The 18,412-nt window shown below is 38.5% G+C and overlaps 1 protein-coding gene across 1 annotated transcript in view; it reads left to right on the top strand.

The window, feature by feature from the left end:
* Positions 1-18,412, top strand: part of LOC108272343 (voltage-dependent T-type calcium channel subunit alpha-1I) — a 143,720-nt gene that overhangs the window by 81,176 nt on the left and 44,132 nt on the right. Inside the window, exons 11-19 of the mRNA XM_053684293.1 lie at positions 2,732-2,849; positions 2,941-3,096; positions 3,226-3,316; positions 5,305-5,450; positions 7,824-8,279; positions 9,183-9,283; positions 12,314-12,437; positions 13,667-13,735; positions 16,571-16,749. Of these exons, the coding sequence (XP_053540268.1) occupies positions 2,732-2,849; positions 2,941-3,096; positions 3,226-3,316; positions 5,305-5,450; positions 7,824-8,279; positions 9,183-9,283; positions 12,314-12,437; positions 13,667-13,735; positions 16,571-16,749 (1,440 nt within the window). The remainder of the gene's footprint in view (positions 1-2,731; positions 2,850-2,940; positions 3,097-3,225; positions 3,317-5,304; positions 5,451-7,823; positions 8,280-9,182; positions 9,284-12,313; positions 12,438-13,666; positions 13,736-16,570; positions 16,750-18,412) is intronic.

The following is an 18,412-nucleotide window of genomic DNA, read 5'->3' on the forward strand; positions in this document are numbered from 1 at the left end:
ACACTCACACACACACACACACACACACACACACACAACACACACACATAGACACCTGCGGGGACCTGAAGGTCTGTTCCAGCTCTACACATTTTTCTACTTCTGTGTCCCTTATTTCAGTCATGCTGACCCAGAAACAGAAAATAAAATAGCCTGTTCTCAGTGTACACACACACACACACACACACACACACACATGTTGAGAAGTGAGATGATTTGGGCTTTGTCAATATGATGTCAACCATACTGGAAATCCAACATACTGGAATTTTTTTAATAACCTGTTTATGTTTTATTTGTGTGTGTATATATATATATATATATATATATATATATATATATATATATATATATATATATATATATATAATTTTATCCCACACTTACTTATAGGAAATCCACCATTTTGTTATGAGGCATTGTAGCTAGCTAGCTGCTGTTACCTACTGTCGCTAGTTACTTGTTACTAACAATTTGGCTTCAATTTCCTTCCTTTTATAGCATTTTAACATAAAACACCAGATGGTCAAATATACTAAGAACAACTATTTTGAATTTGCTTACATTTTCTGCTTGAATGAAGATTGTTGGACTACCGGCTTGGCTTACTTTTTAGTCTATATGCATGAACCTGAACCCTGACTAGCAGAAACCAATGAGTAATGAACCAAACCATCAATAATGTGCACATGTTGAACCATCGACACAATCGACTCACTCAGTGAATGGAATCTCATCACTGTCAGCCATGTTTGATGGTTGTTGATGAACTCATCAGACATCATTGCTTACAGCAATATATACATATATATATATATATATGTATATATATATATATATATATATATATATATATATATATATATATATATATATATATATATATATATACGCACAGTATCTCACAAAAGTGAGTACACCCCTCACATTTTGTAAATATTTGATTATACCTTTTAATGTAACAACACTGAAGAAATGACACTTTGCTACAATGTAAAGTAGTGAGTGTACAGCTTGTGTAACAGTATAAATCAAAATAACTCAACACACAGCCATTAATGTCTAAACTACTGGCAACAAAAGTGAGTACACCCCTAAGTGAAAATGTCCAAACTGGGCCCAAAGTGTCAATATTTTGTGTGGCCACCATTATTGTCCAGCACTGCCTTAACCCTCTTGGGCAGGGAGTTCACCAGAGCTTCACAGGTTGCCACTGGAGTCCTCTTCCACTCCTCCATGATGACATCATGGAGCTGGTGGATGTTTGAGACCTTGTGCTTCTCCACCTTCCATTTGAGGATGCCCCACAGATTCTCAATAGGGTTTAGGTCTGGAGACATGCTTGGCCAGTCCATCACCTTCACCCTCAGCTTCTTTAGCAAGGCAGTGGTCATCTTGGAGGTGTGTTTGGGGTCGTCATCATGCTGGAATATTGCCCTGCGGCCCAGTCCCCGAAGGGAGGGGATCATGCTCTGCTTCAGTATGTCACAGTACATGGCATTCATGGTTCGCTCAGTGAACTGTAGCTCCCCAGTGCCGGCAGCACTCATGCGGCCCCAGACCATGACACTCCCACCACCATGCTTGACTGTAGGCAAGACACACTTGTCTTTCTACTCTTCAACTGGTTGCCACCACACACGCTTGACACCATCTGAACCAAATAAGTTTATCTTGGTCACATCAGACCACTGGACATGGTTCCAGTAATCCATGTCGTTAGTCTGCTTGTCTTCAATAAACTGTTTATGGGATTTCTTGTGCATCATATTTAGAAGAGTCTTCCTTCTGGGACGACAGCCATGCAGACCAATCTGAGTGTGTGGCGTATGGACTGAGCACTGACAGGCTGACCCCCCACCCCTTCAACCTCTGCAGCAATGCTGGCAGCACTCATACGTCTATTTCCCAAAGACAACCTCTGGATATGACGCTGAGCACGTGCAGTCAACTTCTTTGGTCGATCATGGCGATGCCTGTTCTGAGTGGAAACTGTCCTGTTAAACCGCTATATGGTCTTGGCCACCGTGCTGCAGCTCAGTGTCAGGGTCTTGGCAATCTTCTTATAGCCTAGGCCATCTTTATGTAGAGCAACAATTCCTTTTTTCAGATCCTCAGAGAGTTATTTGCCATGAGGTGCCATGTTGAACTTCCAGTGACCAGTATGAGGGAGTGTGAGAGCGACAACAAATTTAACACACCTGCTCCCCATTCACACCTGAGACCTTGTAACACTAACAAGTCACATGACACCGGGGAGGGAAATTGGCTAATTAGGCCAAATTTGGACATTTTCACTTAGAGGTATACTCAGTTTTGTTGCCAGCAGTTCAGACATTAATGGCTGTGTGTTGAGTTATTTACACTGTTATTTACACTGTTTTTACACTGTTACACAAGCTGTACACTCACTACTTTACATTGTAGCAAACTGTCATTTCTTCAGTGTTGTCACATGAAAAGATGTAATCAAATATTTACAAAAATGTGAGGGGTGTACTTACTTTTGTTAGATACTGTATATAGGTAAAATCTGAGTACTGGGCATTACAGCTAGCTAGTTATCATTATCAGTGATCCACCTTTAGTGTGTGTTCAAACTTTGTTGCATGAAGGAAAAATAAAGGGGGATGAGTCACTTAGGTGGCATAGAACGTTTAATGACTTGAGTTTTAACAATAAGATGTGTAAATATCACTTTGCAGCTGTCCTTATAGCTCTCTCATTGCAGTATCTTGGGAATGCACATATTTGGCTGTAAGTTCAGTCTGAAGACGGATGCTGGAGACACGGTCCCTGACAGGAAAAACTTTGACTCTCTACTGTGGGCCATAGTGACTGTTTTTCAGGTATTATGCTCATTCTACAAGAAAACATCTAGAAATATTACGTCAATCATTCAGCATCAATTTAATATATGTTTATGTGTATCCCTTGTAGATCCTGACTCAGGAGGACTGGAACGTGGTGTTGTATAATGGCATGGCCTCCACCTCTCCTCTGGCAGCTCTCTATTTTGTGGCTCTTATGACATTTGGAAACTATGTGCTTTTTAACCTACTTGTTGCCATTCTGGTAGAGGGATTTCAGGCAGAGGCAAGGCAACTACACCGGATATTTCTCTTAAAATGTCAATAACTGTAACTGTAGTCCCAGGTGCTACTTTTTGTACTTTGTCCTGTTTAACTCCACTTCCTTGATATTTCTCCTTCATTCCTCCATCAGGGTGATGCTAATCGCTCGTATTCAGATGATGACGGGTCATCATCCGACTATGATGGGAGTGAGAGACACAAGGACTCGCTCCAGCTCTCTGGTAGGTTTACATAAATGGGACATGCAGTGTAGAATACATCCCACCTAGAACACCAGTGCAACCAACTGGTTTAAACAAGGAAATGGATAATACCTATAACAACAGAAATTCCTTCTTTGAGACATTTCTCAAATAAGTGTCTCTTGTCCAGCATGTCCATCTTCAAATTAATTTCTTATCCAGTATGAGTCCCTTTTATGTCCTCCTTGACACAGATGAATAACTTTTCCAGTCTGAGTTCCATTTCTAGAATGAGTACGTATTCTGTTATTCAGTTCCCCATCATGAGTCCCTTCTCCTCTGTAACTCTCTTTCTCTAGTACCCAATTTAAGTCCATTCTCCCGAGTGAGTCCTATCTTCTCAAGTACTGTATGAGTCCCTTCTCCAGGCGGACTCCTTACTCCTATATTATATGTTCTTTTCTCCAGTACCCAGTATAAGCCCATTCTCCGGTGTGAGTCATTTCTTCTCAACTATGAGTCCCTTCTCCAGTTGGACTACTTGCTTCTCTATTATAAGTCCCTTCTCCTGTACCTAGTATGAGTCAATTCTCCAGGGTGAGGGCTTGCTTCTCTAGACCTTTCCTCATTGTCCAGTATGCCCCTCCATTTATCGAGCAGTTCTCAGATATAACTCTCTCTTCAAAAATAAACCCCTTCTTCATTTTGAGCTCTTTCCAACTTGAGTCTTTTGTCTATTATACATAACTTTTTCCAATACTTGTCCTATTTCCCCATTGAGTCTTCCCTTTTACAGTATGAGTCCCTTCTCTGGGATGAGTTCTTGCTTCTTTAAGTCCCTTCTCCAGTGCCCAGTATGAGCCCCTTCTTCAGAATGAGTCCTTTCTTCTCCACCATAGGTCCCTTCTCCAGCAGGACTCCTTGCTTCTACATTATAAGTCCATTCTCCAATCCTTCACCAAGGTGAGGATTTGCATTTCAATTATAAATCATTCTCCAGAATGAGTTTCCCCTCTAGAATAATTTACATCAAAATATGATGGGTTTTTTTCACCAGTACTGAAATTATTTTCCTGTATGAGTATCTTAATAATGGTATGATTTTCCTTTCTTATAGAATTCCTTAATTTGCATTGATCATTATGAGTCCACTCAAGGTTTCTGTTATTTTTGGCTTTAATTAAGCCCTCCAAAAGGCCACTCTTCTCTCTTGTCCATTTCCTGGCTCCCATTTCCTCACTTGACCTACTTCAATTCTTACCTCCACTCTCCTCAGCCGACACTATGGTATAAACGATAGGTTTTTCTTGTTCATCCACACTTAACCCAGCACAGACCCAGACTCATGCTCTCTCTAAAACCCATCTCTAGCCCACCACTTTTAGCACTTTCGATTTACAATATCTCAGCTTCTTGCACAGAGACTACAGTGCAAAGAGCCTTTACTATGATGTGTAAATCATGATTTGCAGCAGTTAGATCAAGCAGATAGAAGTGGCAGTCTCCATGGAAGCTCTATAGTGGCTTCTTATTTCATAGAATAATTACCTGACCTTTTGGGCATGAGTCATATCTTGATTCTTGTCTCTCTTCTCAGTGAAGTTTTCTTACTGCAGTATGGTTAATAATTTACATTAAAACCAACACTCTTTAGAAAACTGTGGACAAGCTACTGAAAGTAAACCCTCCGACTGGCCTCAACTGAGGGTCATTGTAAATTTTTAATGGCTGGGGAGAAACTGAAGTATCTTTTTCACTCTATTTCAATATATAAACAGGAAACTAGCAGGTGACTGTTCCCATCAACTTCCAACTTAAGTACAACACAGAACAAAGTCACAGTTGGTAACCTGTTTAGTTCTATAATACTTGCCCCTTTGCTTTAATGGAAAATTCTAGAATCAAAATATAGAATTTGCCATTCACATGGCTTGGATTTCTTTACTCATACATTTCTAAAAATTGCTGTATGTAAATCCCTTTATCTGGGATTAAGCTAACTGGTGTTGCACTCTATTTCTCTCCAGATCCTAAACTTTGTGCTTTGACCCCTAATGGGCACCTGGAGATGAAGCCTATAGGAGGAGGAAGGATAAATTTGGAAGAAGAATCTCGTAAGAGCAGTGTCATCAGTCTGGGCAAGAGCAGCCTGGAGCAAGGATCTTTCTCACTGGTGAGAGCAAAATGCATTTATTTATACACAATCTAGATATAGGGGTGTGACAGAAAAATGGGAAAATCAACATAAAGTGTCTTAGTAAGGTGTTGGACCACCACAAACTGTCAGAACAGATTCAGTGGCCCTTGGCACAGATTCTACAATTCTCCATAACTATCTTCCAAAAGATAGTTGGTGGTAAATTCTAGTTCCAGTGTGAATTCAGGTTTTTACTCAAAATGGACTTAGCAGCTCTTTGCAGAACTTAAAACGTCAGCCTGATCAGATGAAATGAAGTGAATCAACCATTCTGATGGACTGGATGAAATAATCAGCAAATGTAATTACCCAATATAGCTTCTATTCATGTCGATGAATGGAAACACCAATATACCATATCTAATCTATCTAACTGAAAGCCTCCCAGATAGAATAGACTGATATTGCACCAAATTGGAGACCAATTCCCTATTAAATATTTATATTAAAGATTTCAGTTTGGATGTGTAGGTGTCTGTAAACTTCTAGGCATATAGTGTATTGTAATTTTTTTAAATCGGTAAAATCAAAATAAGAAATATTTTCAATAACACATTTTACATAATGTCACGGGATTATACTGTAAGAGAAAATATAATGTTTAAAACAATCTTTTAATAGAACATAAATGCCCAATAAATGTCCTTCACCCAAACTGTTAGAGAGTTAGAATTAGTTATAAGTTATAATAAGTCTTATAACTCATTTAAAATGATCTGTCCCACTTCACTGGAACCAGAAAAAATTAATAAAAAATTCCAGCAACAGTGCAGTTGTTATACTTTTGGGTACATTTGCATACATTACATTGTGTATCTATAATACACAATAGGGAAACTTTGTTGAACATAAATGTTGACACTACATAATTAGCTGGGATATAAAGAAGACAAATTCCTATAGAAAGAGAAAAATGTAATTCTATGTAGAAAAAAAATAAGGTACAATTTAAAGCAGAAAACAGAACAAGTGCAGAAAATTGAAGTGCAGAAGTACTCTTCCATAGCAACTGTGAATATCTAAAGCAATCAAACGCCATTGCTTGGATTAACACAAGTACTTTTTTGTTCATTTGGAATGGTAATCCAGTGGTTGGCAGTCTCGCTGCAGAGAAGCTTAATGTTTAAAACTTTAATTATACATTTTCATTTTCATGATTTTGGTTTTGTGTGGTCTTTTTTGTAAAAAAAATAGCGGGAAATATTGAACGCATATCCTGTTGATGATCCATTATTGACCAGCATCTAAGGCCTCCTGCTCAGCCCTGGACAGATTAGCCACATATGAGGCAGAGTTGGACACAAACTGCCCACAACCGTAAGCCCATTGAGTGTGTGTGATTCCCATCAGCTCTCTGTGCGTGCTGGCTGGCTGGCTGTTTTTGCTGGAAAGTCACATGTTGCTAATGAGTCAATGAAACATTTGCGATAATTATTGCTTTGATTAGAAATCACTTGGCCAGAGAGTACTCTGGCACTCCTTGTGAGTGTCCATAACGTGTGTGTGTGTGTGTGTGTGTGTGTGAGAGAGACCAGAATTCCCTGGGTAAGATGTCAAGCCCAGCCATGACGGTGGGGTTTCCATGGCAACTCCCCTTTAATTGAGACAGCCATAGATAGAGAGAGATAGAGAGAGAAATGGATGAGAGAAAGCTCGATGGTTTAAATATAGTGTTGTGACGCACTATGCATGGGAGATCACGAGATTAGCCATGCTAGTGAGAGCTGATATTTCTGTGAGTAGAACCATGCATTGAATACAACATGGGGCCACCAGCACACACACACACACACACACACACACACACACACACACACACACACACACACACACACACACACATATATTGTAACTCTGAGTGGCTAATCAATCACCATATGTGCACAATATTGCAAACTTGCTCCACATAAATCCACCAAATATTCCACCATTTAATTCTGACGTTTTTCCTGACTCAAGTTGTCACATTGTTATGTTTTATTTGACAGTTACCAAGTATCAAGTGTGTGCGCTGTGTCTCCAGTTGGCATGCAGCATCGCCTCCTGCTTAAAGTAATTTTAGATGACTTAATACCAGTTAACAAGGTTTCTATGGCAACTGTTTCGTTACCTCCACTGGCACTAAATATGGGCAATTGTCCTCTTTTACAGCAAACATATACAGCCTGCAATTATCTTTGTAAGGCGCTATAGCCAAGCACATGCACACACACATACACAGAGAGGAGTAGAAACCATAGTGCATTAATAAACAAAAATTTGTTTAAAATATAATACTCCTAGTCAGGAGAGCATGGAAGGGAGTGCAAGGAATCTATTTTTATTCCTCTCTTTTCTCCATCCATACAGCGTCATGGTCGTACTTCCTTGTACCGCCACTGGGGGCGCCCCCACCCCCAGTCAGCATGGAGTCGGCGGTCTAGCTGGAACAGCATGGGTCGTGCTACTAGAGGCCTGGCGGTAGGTGGGAGCCTACGGGTCCGAGGTCCCCACTCCCATCCAGCTGAGCGGGAGTCCCTCCTCTCCCCACGCCTCCAACTCTTACATCACCCACCTCTCCTTTCTCGTCGTTACCCCCTTCGCCGCGATCGGCGTGCCCTCTCACTCGAGCTCCCTGAGCAGCTCCAGCTCCCTGGACCCCCACTGCAGCACCACCTTCTGACCAGGAAAAAAAGTGTGTGTGGGGAGCAGCACCATGATTGTAATGGGAAAGCACCAATGCGTCAGAGAGCACTGCTCAGCGAGGTTTATCCCCAACTCAATGCTCAGAAGGACAAACCACACCTCGACGAGGAGACAGACTATGTAAGTTATTTATCACAGATTTATAAAACTAGGATCCAAAATTTATAAACCTACAACTTATAATCTCTGATATACTGATTGGCCATATTATTAATAGAATTTTAAATTGAAATATGGAAAAAAAAAATTTCCTGAGATAGGTTCCAGGTCCACTGTGACCCTGAGCAGGATAAAAAAACAGTTACTGAAAAATGTATAATGGTTGTCATTTATATCAAAATTTCACCATGTGAAAGGTTTTCACAGGCCGCCCCACCAACATCTTGGTGTCCTACATACACTATTATTTAAATCAAACATATGACACGATAACCATCCGAAAGAATAAAAGCAAATGATGTCTGAAAAGCATATTTCAATTTCATCTGCCATGCATATTATAGCATCTTGTGCCATTCACTACCAGACACTGATGTAGCACTCATCTTAATAATAGCTTTCTAGTGGCACTTTATTTCTGCTGTTGATTCTTCTCTTGTGACAGGAAGACAATGTGAGAATCAAATTTCTCTTTGTCACTACACACAATAACACCTCATTACAATCTATAGTGCATCATTACAAATGGCTTCTTCTGTGAAAGGCAGTAGTTGATACTGACTAAGATGTTTGAGAGAGTGTGAGAATTTGAAGAGAAAACTCAAGACGTCCTCTGCATTGTACTTATTATTATTATTATTATTATTATTATTATTATTAAATAAATAGCTATGTTTGTAAAAAAGCACCTGATTGCTTAACTTTTGCATAGAAGTTAATGGGATGTACTTTGTAAGAAAATGACATGTTTGTTGGAATACAATTGCCTGCAATTGTGCTTGCTGAGTAGTTAATCATAGTTTTACACGATGTGCAATTGTTTGTGCGTTTTACTGACTCATTGCCGTTGTGCTCTTTTTTAAGAGCCTATGTTTTCGGATCCAGAAGATGATTGAGGTATATCGCCCAAACTGGTGCGAGACGAGGGAAGACTGGTCTGTCTACTTGTTTTCCCCTGAGAACAAGTAAGTCATCCAAAAGATTTATACTAATCAGATGTCAATCTATTCAGTGGCTGAAATATTTTTTTAAATAGCATACTTGTATTGAAAAACAGCTCACAGCTCTTGACTACTTAACAGTGTAGTCAGCCACTTTGGGGGTCTTAAGTGTGGACTTAATTTGTGTCCAAAGTAATTTTTGTAATTCCATAGAGAGGGGGTCAGTGGGAACCATTTTTCTTTCTTTCACTATTTTCTCTCACTCCCCCCTTGTTTCCTTATCCATCAAGTGTATAACCTACAGTGAGGGTGAACAACGGAAAAAGATGAAGGGACACATGCAAAGTGGTATAGTGTGACACGGGAGAAAAGAGGTTTGAGAAGACCTTTCTTCAGGAGATGGGAATGGAAATGTGGATTAAAAAGAATAAAATTATTGAGATATATGGTGGACTAAGGAAAGGTGAAAAGTATGGAGGGATCAAGGTCTATAATGGTGTAATGGAAGGTGAGATGTATGGAGAGATGGAGGTACAGTGGGGAAAATACAAATTGAACACGCCAAAAAAAATTTCAGTAAATATATTTCCAATGAGGCTATTCACATAAAATATTCACCAGACATCAGTATTAACTCAAGAAATCCGCAAATATAAAGAATTCACAACACTTAAGTCCATACATAAAGGTGCAATAAAGTGGAATGACACAGGAAAAAAGTTGAACACGCTAAGAAAAAGCATTTTTCTTAGGCAAGGTAAGGCAAGGAACCAATTGAAAGCTGCAAATTAATATCAGCTGGGTTAGTAAATTGATGGTCTATAAAAAGGTTTTCGTTACCAAGGTGTCACACAAGAAAGATCTCATGATGGGTAAAAGCAAAGAACTCTCCCAAGACCTTCAGAACCTTATTGTTGCTAAACATATTGATGGAATCGAATACAGATGTATTTCAAGACTTCTGAATCTTGTAGTAAGCACCATTGGGGCCATTATCCGCAAGTGGAAGCAACATCACTCCGTCATCAACCGGCCATGCACAGGAGCTCCTCGCAAGATTTCTGACCAGGGAGTCAGAAGAATAGTCAGAACAGTAGCCCAAGATCCAAGAACCACTCAGAAAGAGCTCCAGAAACACTTGGAGGCAGCAGGTGCCACCGTCACAGAGGAATCAATAGGCAATGCACTCCACCGCCATGGCCTCTGTACACGCTCACCCCACAAGACTCCATTACTAAAGAAAAGGCATGTCAAAGCTCGTTTACAGTTTGCTACAACTCATTTCGACAATCCTATGAAATACTGGGAGAGTGTAGTCTGGTCAGATGAGAGCAAAATTTAACTTTTTGGCTGTCATACTACACACCATATTTGGAGAAGAAATGGCACTGCACATCACCCTAAAAACACCATACCAACAGTGAAGTTTGGAGGTGGAAGCATCACGGTGCGAGGCTGTTTTTCATCACATGGTACTGGCAGATTCATATAATTGAAGAAACGATGAATGGAGCCCTTTACCAGGAGATTCTTGAGGAGAATCTGCTGCCATCCACCAGGATGATGAAGATGAGATGTGGGTGGACCTTCCAGCAGGACAATTATCCAAAGCATACAGCAAAGGAAACGCTCAATTGGTTTCAGAGAAAAAAAAAAAAAATCAAGGTTTTTGAATGGCCCAGTCAGTCACCTGACTTGGATCCAATAGAACAAGATTTAAAGACAATACGTTTAGAAGAATGGGCCAAAATCACACTTGAATACTGCGGCTGATTAATTTGTTCATACAGGAAATGTCTTGAAGCTGTCATTACAAACAAAGGCTTCTCCACTAAGTATTAAATAAATTTCAGTTCGTGTGTTCAACACTTTTTTCCTGTGTCATTCCTCTTTATTACACATAACTTCATATATGGACTTTAATGTTTGGATTTCTTTATATGTGTGAATTTCTTGAGTTAATACCAAAGTCTGGTGAAAATTTCATGTGAATAGCCTCATTGGGACCATATTTACTGAAAAAAAAGTTGACGCGTTCAATACTTATTTCCCCCACTGTATATGGTTGATTGATTAGAAGAGGAAAAGGAATGAAGAGGTTAAGGTATGGAATGGTGGAATCAATGGTGTTAAGGATGGATGGATGGAATAGGGGAATAATGGGTGAAACATTAACAGAACTGGAGATATAGGATAATAATACAGAGACTGAGCTATACAGTGGTGGGATGGAGAGATGGATATATAGGATAGTGAAGTGGAAGGTGTAAACGATAGAGAGATAGAGATATATTGGGGGAATGGAAGGTGAAAAATAAGGTAAAGAGATTAAGGTATAGAATGGCAGAATAGATGATAAAATGGATGGGAGATGGAGCTATTGGACAGTGTATTGGAAAGTGACAAGCCTGGAGCGATGGAAGTATAGGATGATAGAACAATGTAGGTATGGGTTGATGGGATGGAGGGTGAAAATGATGGGAGGATAGAGCAATAGTATGAAAGGATTTAGAGGTTGAGATATAGGTTAGTATAACGGAGATAAAAGGACAGTGGAGTAGAATGTGAAAATGCTGGATAAATGGAGACAAAGGATGCAGGGTACAGTAAAACAGTAATGATGAGGCAGACGGGAAAAGAATGCAGATAAAGAGGGGTGGAGGGAATGGAGTACTTGCAGAACCAAAACAAAAGCTGAAGTGCAGACTGCTGAAGAATGAGATGGTGATGGTGTGGTAGTTTTGATTAGGGTATTGATCAAGCCCTGGTGAGTACCAGGTGAAGCTCTAAATCACAGCATACCACACACCAATTTCTTTTTTTTAAAAAAAAAAGAAGAAAAAAAAGCAGAGCTGAGATTTTTGTCCAGTTAAAAAGATTTGTAAAAAAAAAAAAAAAAAAAAAAAACACAAAAAACATCATTATTTTTGCAAGTGCATAAGAAATACAATACAAGGCCTCATCTTCCTTTACCTCATGACAAGGTTGGTATCAAGGGTTGCCACTAAGGTCGAACTGAAATATTAACTTATCTCTCCTTCCCTCTCTCTCTAGGTTCAGGTTAACTTGCCAGAAGATCATTGCTCATAAACTGTTTGACTATGTAGTGTTGGCCTTCATCTTCCTCAACTGCATCACAGTGGCCCTTGAAAGACCCAGGATTCACCAGGGAAGTCTGGTAGGATTTTGTTTCTTTCTTTATCCATTCAACAATTGACATAGTCAGGGAAAAATTATGACTTTAAATCCCTAAGATGCCCATGCCAGAAGTCTAAGTGGGCATAATTGGCTCTGCTTTTTGGGTGCAAAATATGGTCTTCCTCTATTCCTGTTAATCAGGACGTAATCATAAATGCCTGTGGGCGTATGTTAGCACATGTACTGTATATGGGAAAGAGGGGAGTTAGTGCTATCCTTCAGGATAAAACTGGGTAACATTCTCCGCTAAAAGGCACTCACAGCTGAGTTTCAATTCAGTTCAATGAAGACCTGATAAAAGGAAGCAAGGTAAACGAATTAAGAAGCATGTTTCCAGCAGGACAGAGGATAAACGGTGATATATACAAGTGACCAACCTGTTCTCTGTGGAACGTATTGGAACAGCAAGGCCAGTTTGTGATCAAATAATGAATATGAGATGATATATCAAAATCAGCAGTCAGGAGCATTCTGGAAAAGCAAATTCTAGCCATTCTAGAAATCAATTAATATGGAGATCTAGAATTCTTCAAAGATGTACAAATCTTGACTATTTTTTAAAAATAAAAGGGTCTTGAAATGGATAGTTCTTTATAATGTACTGTCCTATTCCAGAACTGGGTGGAACTGAGAATGTAGAATTAATTGTCAAGGAGTTACAAATAAAAAACAGAAGGAATTGTAGAATTGGGTGCCATTCCAGAACTCCGCAGATCTGGTGATTGGGAATTCTTAACTAGAATGTTTTGAAAGAGTTGCTCAAATGGAGAATTCTAGAATAATTCTAGAATAATTCTAGAATCCTGTAAACATGTAGAATTCTAGAAAAAGAATTCTAGAATTAGCTTTCCAGAGCTCAACAAATCTATCCATTTAGAATTTTTAAATGGAGAATTTTATAATCGTTGCCTTTCCAATCTTACCTTATAAAACTCTAGAATTTATCGACAGAAAGTTCTAGATATGTGCTGTTAGTTATGTTCTTCTTGGTGTACTCAGCATGACTTCTCCATGCTGACATTTACATGGTCCCTTATCCTGAATAATAAAGGCAGGATATTATTCACACACTTCCCTCTAAGAATGCTGCCATTTTGTTCTGCTTCTGCTCTGCTATTTGCTGAAATCTGCTCCATTTTACTGTTATTGGGACTGTAGAAGAGACGTCAAAGAGAAGATAATTGTGTTCTGCTCTTTTTTTACCTATAGGAGCGAGTCTTTCTCACCATCTCTAACTACATCTTCACTGCCATCTTTGTAGCTGAGATGACGGTCAAGGTAAATACACCACTACACTTGTTCAAACTTCTGTCTGTCTGCATCAACCAATTTAGATCAGTTACATGGGCTTCCAGCTGTGTCTGTGACAATGCTTGCCGGTTTTCTGAAAGAAAAGCATCTTTAATTCTATCTTTTTATAGACTAGGCTGTATGGCTCTTGAAATTATTTATTCATGCATGAATGTCAGCTTCAAGCTTTAAATATCTTTTTTAATAGTCTGAAGTCATGTATAATTTAGGCATGCTGCCACACTCCAGGGTTTCTCAGTGAAATGGACTTACTTATGGAAGAACTCTCACAAATATTGCAGGAGTGATAATGAAAAAAAAAAAAAATGAGTGAGCCTTGTCTAATTAAAGAAATAGTTCAGATAAAAGTGAAATATATACAACTTACCCACTGAATAAAAATGTAGTCAAGTAGCAAAAACGCTTTAACATTTGCTAACATCTAAGAGAAGCTTATAGGCTCAAATTTAAAATCATGCAAAATACATGCCTAAATTTCCAAACACTCTGCTCACTCACTTGAGCAGAAAGTGATTTTGGACTTAAAATGGGTGCTATGACTGTTTTTAGTTCTATGGATATTTGTGGTCTCATATGTCATAGCCTACAGTGTCTGACATAATATAAGTAAGTCTGTTTGAACAGCTAAACAAGCAGCTCTTAGTATTTTTTTTTTTTTTTTTTGATTGATTGCCATAGTCTTTTAGCTACAGTTATAAACTTAAGATTGTCATTTGAGAAACATGTCTTGACTTATCAACCACTGGTAAGAGAAAAGGTTTGAGATTTTTATTTCTTTTCTGAATTTGGCATCTGGGAAAACCCATAATAAGAGTTTTTTTTCTGAGTTTGACAGCTCTACTTTAAGAAAACATAAATACATTTTACCAAATATTTTTTAATCAGCTTATATTCAAACCTTACCTTGGCTGTCTTCCTGCAAAGAATTCTAAAATGCAAGTTTCTCAGTTTTCACTCTATCTGAGATGTATACAAATAAGACACAAATTGTATTTAGGAAAGGCTGTAGTTCTCAGAATTACAGGGGATAAAAAAAGGCTACGCATCACCTACAACTAGGAAGAAAAATCCTACAGAAACAGCTCATCTTTTTTGGAGTTTAATCAGAATCATTTCATTGATGACAGGTATATGATAATTACTTTTGAACAGGAGTTTGATTGGTTTTGATTGGTTAATTCCAAAGACGGTCACATGCCCTACTATACAAAGGGCATTCATAATTGTGCTACCAGATTATTGTTTATTGCTATTATTATAAGTTTTAAAATGTTTCTACTTGCTTTTCCATTTGCATTTTGTTGGTTTCAGTATCACAATACAGATGGAACATGTGGAGCAAAGATCTGACATTATTTATCTTAGTTTCTTTTTTTTTCTTTACATCATAAAAACTTTCACAGGGGTGTGCATACTTTTTATCCACTACATATATAGAATAAAATATCTAATTTTGACCATATGAAAGGTTTCCCAGCCCATCACACCTACTGGTCTATGCTAACATGTCCATGCTTCTTTATGAATGTTCATGTGGTAGACTATATACTAGCAGATTGTAGATCATGAAATCTAAAATGATGTCTTCTAGATTTACTGATTAGCAGTGCATCCATCTCCCTTCCCCTCATTTTTTTCCCTCTCCTCCCCTCTCCCCCATCCTCCATTGCAGATGTGTAATTAGCTGACGATGGTATTAATTACTCCATTAATTTCTCATAGGCATTCAATCATGTGTCTGTTCTGTTCTCTGGGTTTCTCTGACTCACTTCATTACGAGCCTAACAGAGTCTGTCATTAACAAGTTGTGTGAGAGACAGAGACAAGCCTCAGAGAGCAATAAAAGGACCAATTTACATGTAGGCATAAAATATGTGAATATCAATATCTGAATAACAAACCAGATCCCACATTTATTTATTTTTTATTTATTTATTTTTAATGATTTTTTTTCTTCTTCTAATTTTCCCGTGCAATATGCTAATAAGATTGCTAGGTAGGTAGTGTGTGGGAAGTCCACCAGCTGTGAACAGTAGGATCGCCAGAGATGATCTCATTGTACACCATTGAGTTCATTTTCCTTTGATGAGAATGACTGATCAAGCCGTGTTTTCTGCAAGTAGGCCTGACTGTAAATGTATCTTTGAAATAGTGAATTTATGATAGGTCTAGAAACATGTAAATATATAGTTGAAATAAAATCGGCAAAGTATTGCAGTTCTGCATGAAAAAGTTTCTTTCCTATCATTTCTCCTATCATTCCTATCATCTCCCCATGACAGTGATATTGTTGGACGGTCAAGTGAGATGTAAAATGCATTATACAATAAATAAATAAATAAACATGAAACAGAAACTCAAATGGAAAAAAGTTCATCTGTGAATGTGCCTCTTGTTGAGAAAGATTTCAAGAAAGATTGCTTCTTGACACTGTTATGGGTTTTAATGCTAAAATTCATCCCTTCTGTTTTCACAATTCCGTTTTTGTAGATTGGTAGTGTGCAGCATCCAGCATAGCTCCTACTGGTCATATCATGTCCACTCTGGGTTTAAGGAATGAGAGGAAAGAGTCCCATTGGTGTCATGTTTTACTTCTTTCTATCATCTGCATCTGCTTCTCTCTCACCCTTTCATTCCCTGTGCCTTACATAAGTTTTTGCCTGAGCCCTTATGGCATTCTGTCAAAATGACAGCAGACGCCTCTTCCCCCCAACTCGTAAAACTTGTCATATTTTTTTAAAAAATGTGTATAAAATATGAAATAATACACCAGTCCCCCCCTCCCTCCCCTCTCTCTCTCAGGTGGTTTCAATGGGTTTGTATCTGGGAGATCGTGCATACCTGCGCAGCAGTTGGAACATTCTGGATGGTTTCCTTGTCTTTGTGTCTCTGATTGACATTGTAGTATCGATGGCGGGAGGAGCCAAGATCCTGGGTGTGCTACGTGTCCTACGGCTACTCAGAACCCTGCGTCCCCTCAGGTACAGAGCGCCATGAAACTGTCGTCTATAATCAATAGATAAATATTAATTTTATAAATAATTCACAAAGTGAACACTTGCATGGGAAAAGCAGCATATCTGGGCCAGTAACAAAAGTTCCTGTAATGTTATACATACTTGTCATGTCACAGCAAACTAGTGACTACATTTCCCATGCTGCACTGCGGCCAACAAACATGGCTGCCATGGACTACACTTCCCACACACACACATTCACCTTCTCCTGAATTCTAATCACACACACCTGTTTCCAGTCTCACGCACGCTCACACCACAGTATATAATTATGACTTAGCGTAGTATTGAGTTTAACTCACTTACCAAGCGGTTGTTATTTGTTCCCGTTTCTTGACTCTGAGTATTGTCTCACCCTATTTATGCCTGTTTGCCGATCACCTGACCTTTTGCACGTTTTTGGACTACGCTTTGGATTACTGATTTGGATTTGTCTGCCTTTATCTGTTTTAATAAAACTGTTTAACTGCACTTGCATCTGTCCTAATCTTCATTAGTGAGTAACGTGACAATACTACACTGCAAATATTCCCTTTAATAAGAGATAATACCTGCAGTAGCCTATAGTAATAACACTAGTAATAATATAGTAATAATACTGAATCATTTTTTGAGACCTACTGTATAAACTGCAGCAATGTACCAGCTAGTTTTATTTATATTTGATAGATACAGGATAACTGTCATACAATGAAAATATAGACCTTTAAGAGCTTTATTGAAAGAGCTATATTGAGTTAAGAGCTTTATTGAAGAGATGGGCAGGCAAATCCAAATCAAAATGCAAAATCGTGGTCAAAAACAAGCGAGGAGTCAGGCTATCTGCAAACGGGCATTAACTGGGCTAGGACAAGAATCAAGACACGAGAACAGGATCAAAACCATGAAACAAAAAAAAAGAGACTCAAATTGCTTAGTACAGGTGTGGCAAGAAGACACCGAAACACTCACAGTACTTCACGCAGAACAAAGACAGACGAGGGGTTTAAATATTTAATGAAATCAAACGTAAAACATAAACAGCTGTGAATAATAATGACACGTGAGGGAGACATCCAATAATGTAACAGGGGCGGAGACAGAACATAAACCATTACAAAACAAATGTAGAAAGACACTGAAAATCCCTGAAGCGCGTGCTGTTGCGCTTTGGGCAGTTGAGCGCGCTGCTCCCTCCGGCATTTAGCGCGAGGCGAAATCCGTGATAGACGTAGCAAAAGTTTCACAAAATTATATGTTCAGAAAAACATATTGTAATGTAATGTATTATCATATCAATAAATGATAGCATACAAGAATAAGAACATTAATATAAACCTGTGTTAAATTTATATCTGTTACTATTATAAAAAATTAAGAAATTACTTTTGACTAATCAGTGTTTTGACAATTCAGCTATGAAGCTTTGTATAATACCTATGTTGGTCAAAATTTATCACATTTCCCCCCTAATGTCCCCTAATAAGTTATTGGTGTATTATTTACATTTTTTAAATATTCTCTGAAACTGAGTAATAATCGATGTATTAGAGGACTCTAGCTGTTATGGGGACATGCAGAAAGTGTGGAAAAAGCATTTACAGTGCCTTCCACTAATATTGGCACCCTTTGTAAATATGAGCAAAGA

Source organism: Ictalurus punctatus, chromosome 12 (assembly GCF_001660625.3).
Source record: "Ictalurus punctatus breed USDA103 chromosome 12, Coco_2.0, whole genome shotgun sequence".
In the NCBI taxonomy this organism is placed as follows: Eukaryota; Metazoa; Chordata; class Actinopteri; order Siluriformes; family Ictaluridae; genus Ictalurus; species Ictalurus punctatus.